Source organism: Rissa tridactyla, chromosome 18, assembly GCF_028500815.1.
Source record: "Rissa tridactyla isolate bRisTri1 chromosome 18, bRisTri1.patW.cur.20221130, whole genome shotgun sequence".
Taxonomy (NCBI): domain Eukaryota; kingdom Metazoa; phylum Chordata; class Aves; order Charadriiformes; family Laridae; genus Rissa; species Rissa tridactyla.
Window position 1 is genome coordinate 4,443,456 of NC_071483.1, and position 4,098 is coordinate 4,447,553.

General features: G+C 63.6%; 1 protein-coding gene across 1 annotated transcript; it reads left to right on the forward strand.

The window, feature by feature from the left end:
- Positions 1-3,109: 3,109 nt before the first annotated feature.
- Positions 3,110-3,881, forward strand: SFN (stratifin). Its single transcript, XM_054223572.1, has one exon. The coding sequence runs from the start codon at positions 3,141-3,143 to the stop codon at positions 3,879-3,881; it is 741 nt and encodes a 246-aa protein (XP_054079547.1). The 5' UTR covers positions 3,110-3,140.
- Positions 3,882-4,098: the final 217 nt, after the last annotated feature.

The following is a 4,098-nucleotide window of genomic DNA, read 5'->3' on the forward strand; positions in this document are numbered from 1 at the left end:
CCCAGAGCTCCCTAAACTCAGCTGTGGCACCAGCGGTGGCCTTGAGGCAAGTCCCAGCCTTCTGTGACCCTGTGCCCTGTACAGCTGGGGCCGGGGAGGGAGCGATGGGCAGCGCCTGCGGGACCTGGGACGCGGCAAAATTCGGCAGAATTTGTCCCCTGCTGAAGGGCCGGGAGGCGGCAGCGTCCCCACAGCCCCGGGGAGGGGGGAGAGCGGCAGGGCCGGATGGGAGAGGCCGGGGTGGCCCGGGTGGGCTGTCAGCATCCTTCCAGCGCCTCTGGGAATGGCCACGAGCATCCTCTGCCTCCTCCTGCCATGGCGGAGCCGCCGGAGCGCCCCAGCCCTGCAGCGTCGCCAGCTGGGCTGCTGGCCTGGGCAGCGTCCCCCGGGGCCGGGGCTGAACCGGGTGTCCCTCTCTCGGGGGGGGTGGGGGGGGTGACGCACCTTCTGCTGCTGCTCTTCATCCTTCGGGGCACCCAGGGGTGCTCCGCGGGGGGATGCTGCAGCCTCTGCGTAGGGATCCGGGGCTCTTCCCTTCACCCCCCCTCCCCCCCTCTGATTTTCATGAAACCCGTAGAGCAGAACGCTTTTGTAGCCTCCTCTCAGCCCATTGCAACCCAAAATTTGGCAGCGGCTCAGCCCCCTTTGGCAGGGGCTGCCGAGCAGACGCCCGAGCCGCGGCCGAGCCATCGCACACCCCGTCCCGCTGCAGGGGGGGCGTCCGGCCAGCCCGGGGAAGGGGGGGGGGGTCTCCCCATGGAGAGATGCTGCAAAGCTGCCACGGGAGGATGAAACAGCCCAAACGCAGCTGGGATATTGCAGGATCAGCCCGAGGTGTTGAAGTCGGGGCTGGTGGCAAGTCCTTCAGCGGGGCTGGGGAGGGGGGGGGGTGGCGGGGGCCACAGACCCCGACCGCGTACAGCTTTGCCGTGCGAAGGGCTGCGGGTTAATTCCCACCCGGGGGGTTGTCGCCTCGCCTTTTTGCAAAGTGGTTTTCAGAGGGCTGGGTACGTCGGGCTGCCCGTTTGGCCCCCCGCCCCTCTATGGGGGCTTTTCTGCTTGGTTGACGCTCTTAGAGGATCCCTGTGGGTCTTCCTCCCCTGCCCAGGCAGAGGTGGGAGACAGGCAGTGGGCTCCCATGTGGCTGTTCCTTCGGAAAACGCCTCTTCCCGACCCACTGGGGTGTCACCCGCTGCCACGGTGGCTCCCGCTCAGCTGGGGAAGGAGCTCTAATTGCTGCACGTGGCGAGTCCCCGGAGGCAGGGGGGGCCACGGGGGGGCTGGGGGGGAGGACATGGAGGGGTTGTGGCGGGGCTGGTGGAGCCGGACACCCTCGTGCTGACACTTCGTGTGAGCCCCACGTTGGGCAGGGGCATCCCAACCCCACCACGTGGCCGGGGGCTCGGCCAGGGAGGGGGCGAGCAGCCCTGAATCCCCCTTGCCAAGGTGGGGAGGGAGCAGTGTGGAGGTTGAGGGGTGTGTGTGTGTGTGTGGGGGTGTGTGTGTCTTTTCCTGGGCTGAACTCCTTCGGAAAAAGCATCCCTGGGTCTTCCTCATGTCCTCCATCCCCAGCATCCTCCATCACCCCATCCCGGGGGACCGGAGCAAGGCCGGGGGGGGGGGGCTGATGGCAACCGAGCGCTGCCAACCGGGGTGGCACCGAGGGCTGTTTGCAGGGATGAGTAAAGCAGCGAGTCACACTGATTGTTTTTTTTTTTGTTTTTTTTTTACATTTATTTATTTTTTTTTAAAATAAATACAAAACCCAACCACCAACCCCTTTTTGCCTTGGCCCGATGCCGCCGGGCGCCCGCCCCACCCTGCCCTTCCCGCACGGCTCCCGCATGGCAGATGATAGCGCCGGGGCTTGGCACCGGCTGCGAGGCCACGGCTTCGCCAACCCGGCCAGCAGCCGCCAGCGCCCGGCGTGTGGCAACAAGCCGGAGCAGGTTGAGAGTGAAACTGCAGCGCAACACGAAGCCCAGATCCTAATCGGGGAGGGAGGGCGGCGTGTTTCCACCGGCGGGCCCAGCCACCGCCAGTGAGTTCGTGTCAAAAAAAAAAAAAAAAAAGAAAATAAAAAAAAAATGATAAAAAAAATTAAAAAAATAAAATTAAAACAAAAAAAACCCCCCACGCCAAAACTCTTCAGTTAAGAGATAAGTCCCTGGCGAGATGCTGGGATGGGGATACACAGCCCTGGGATGGAGGTGAGCGATGGGGGAGCCCCGAATTCAGTGGGGCCGGGGGCGGTGGTGGTGGTGGTGGGGTGTTTCCCTGCCGCCGGACGGATCCAGGCTCACACCGATGGTGGATTCCCCACTCTGGGAGGTTTTTTGGGGAGGGGGGTGGGGGGGTGTGTCAGGCCGGTCCCGCCACGCGGCGGCTCAAAGGCACGGGGCGATGGCAGCCGGCTTCGGGGCGGTCCCTCCCGCGGCGCTTGGGCGAGTTGCTGAGCTTCTCTGCCTCGGTTTCCCCACCTGTGGGAATAAATACCTGCCCGTCAAGCCCTCGCAATTACCAGTGAAGTTAATCAGCATATAAAAAACCGACAGTGATATGATTTCGGGGCGGAGGGGGGGGGGAGGAAACCATTTTTACGACCAGACACACCCCGTGGCCCGTTTCTCTGAGGGGAGGGTGGGAAGAGCTGAACGCTGCCGCGTCCCCGTGTACCCCTCCCCCCGAAATGATAAACCACCCGCTGCCCCCCCCCCCCGCCTCCTCCCCAGCGCTTTTAGCAGCGGGATGGGCATCCCCTTGGTCCTGGGGTGGGTGTTGGCTGCGGGGAGACCCCCGCCTCGGGGCATCCATGGGTGCTGCACCCACCGCCGAGCCCTCCCCGGGGACCCACGGGGAGGGCAGGGCGTTGGTGGCCCCCCACCTCCTCGCCCCTTCCCCAGCTGCCCGGGGGATGATGATTCACGGCAATTTTCCTTTTAAGGCTGGGCTCGGCGGGGAGGAAGCAGAGGAGGAGGAGGAGGAGGACACTCCTTCGGCCTCGCTGGCTCCTCCCGCTCTCGCTCGAGGCTCCGACGCTCAGCCAAAAACGAATCCCGGCGACGGGGCTCGGCAGAGGCTCCGACGGCTCCCGGCCCTGCTCCTCGCCCAAGCGTCTGCCCTGCGCCCGTGTCCCAGCCATGGCAAGAAACCACCAAGTGCAGAAGGCCAAGCTGGCCGAGCAGGCTGAGCGCTACGAGGACATGGCGGACTTCATGAAGGCGGTGGTGGAACACGGGGACGAGTTGTCCAACGAGGAGCGCAACCTCCTCTCCGTCGCCTACAAGAACGTGGTGGGGTGCCAGCGCTCGGCATGGAGGGTCATCTCCAGCATCGAGCACAAAACCGAAGAGGGCGACGACAAAGCGCAGCTGGTGAACGAGTATCGGGAGAAGGTGGAAAGGGAGCTGAATGGCGTCTGCAAGAACGTCCTGGCCTTGCTGGACAAGTATCTCATCAAGAAGGCGAGCGATCCCGAGAGCAAGGTCTTCTACCTGAAGATGAAGGGTGACTACTTCCGATACCTGGCCGAGGTGGCCACTGGGGACGACCGCAAGAAGACGATAGACAGCGCCCAGGAAGCCTACCAAGAAGCCATGGACATCAGCAAAAAGGAGATGCAGCCCACGAACCCCATCCGCCTGGGGCTGGCCCTCAACTTCTCCGTCTTCCACTACGAGATCGCCAACGCCCCCGACCAGGCCATCTCCCTGGCCAAGACCACCTTCGACGAGGCCATGGGGGACCTGCACACGCTCAGCGAAGACTCCTACAAGGACAGCACCCTCATCATGCAGCTGCTCAGGGACAACCTCACGCTATGGACAGCCGAGTGCGCCGGAGAAGACGGCGGCGAGGCTGGCGAAGAGCCCAAGAACTGAACGGCCATCCCCCGCCGAGCCGGGGACCGGCTCCCCCCACCCCCACCCCCCCGACTCTCCAGTCCCTTCGGCATCTCTTCGTGGTTTAATTTTTGTTTTGGTCTTTTTTTGTTGTTTTTTTTTTTTTTTTTTTTTTTTGGGGGGGGTGTGTGTCTCGGCTTCCATATGGCCCCCCCCTCCTCCCCAGCCTGGATGCCGGGAGTATTGGGGTGGTGGT

Bases quoted from the DNA above. Each gene is read 5' to 3' on its own strand.
- SFN (XM_054223572.1), top strand. From the start codon at position 3,141: ATGGCAAGAAACCACCAAGTGCAGAAGGCCAAGCTGGCCGAGCAGGCT.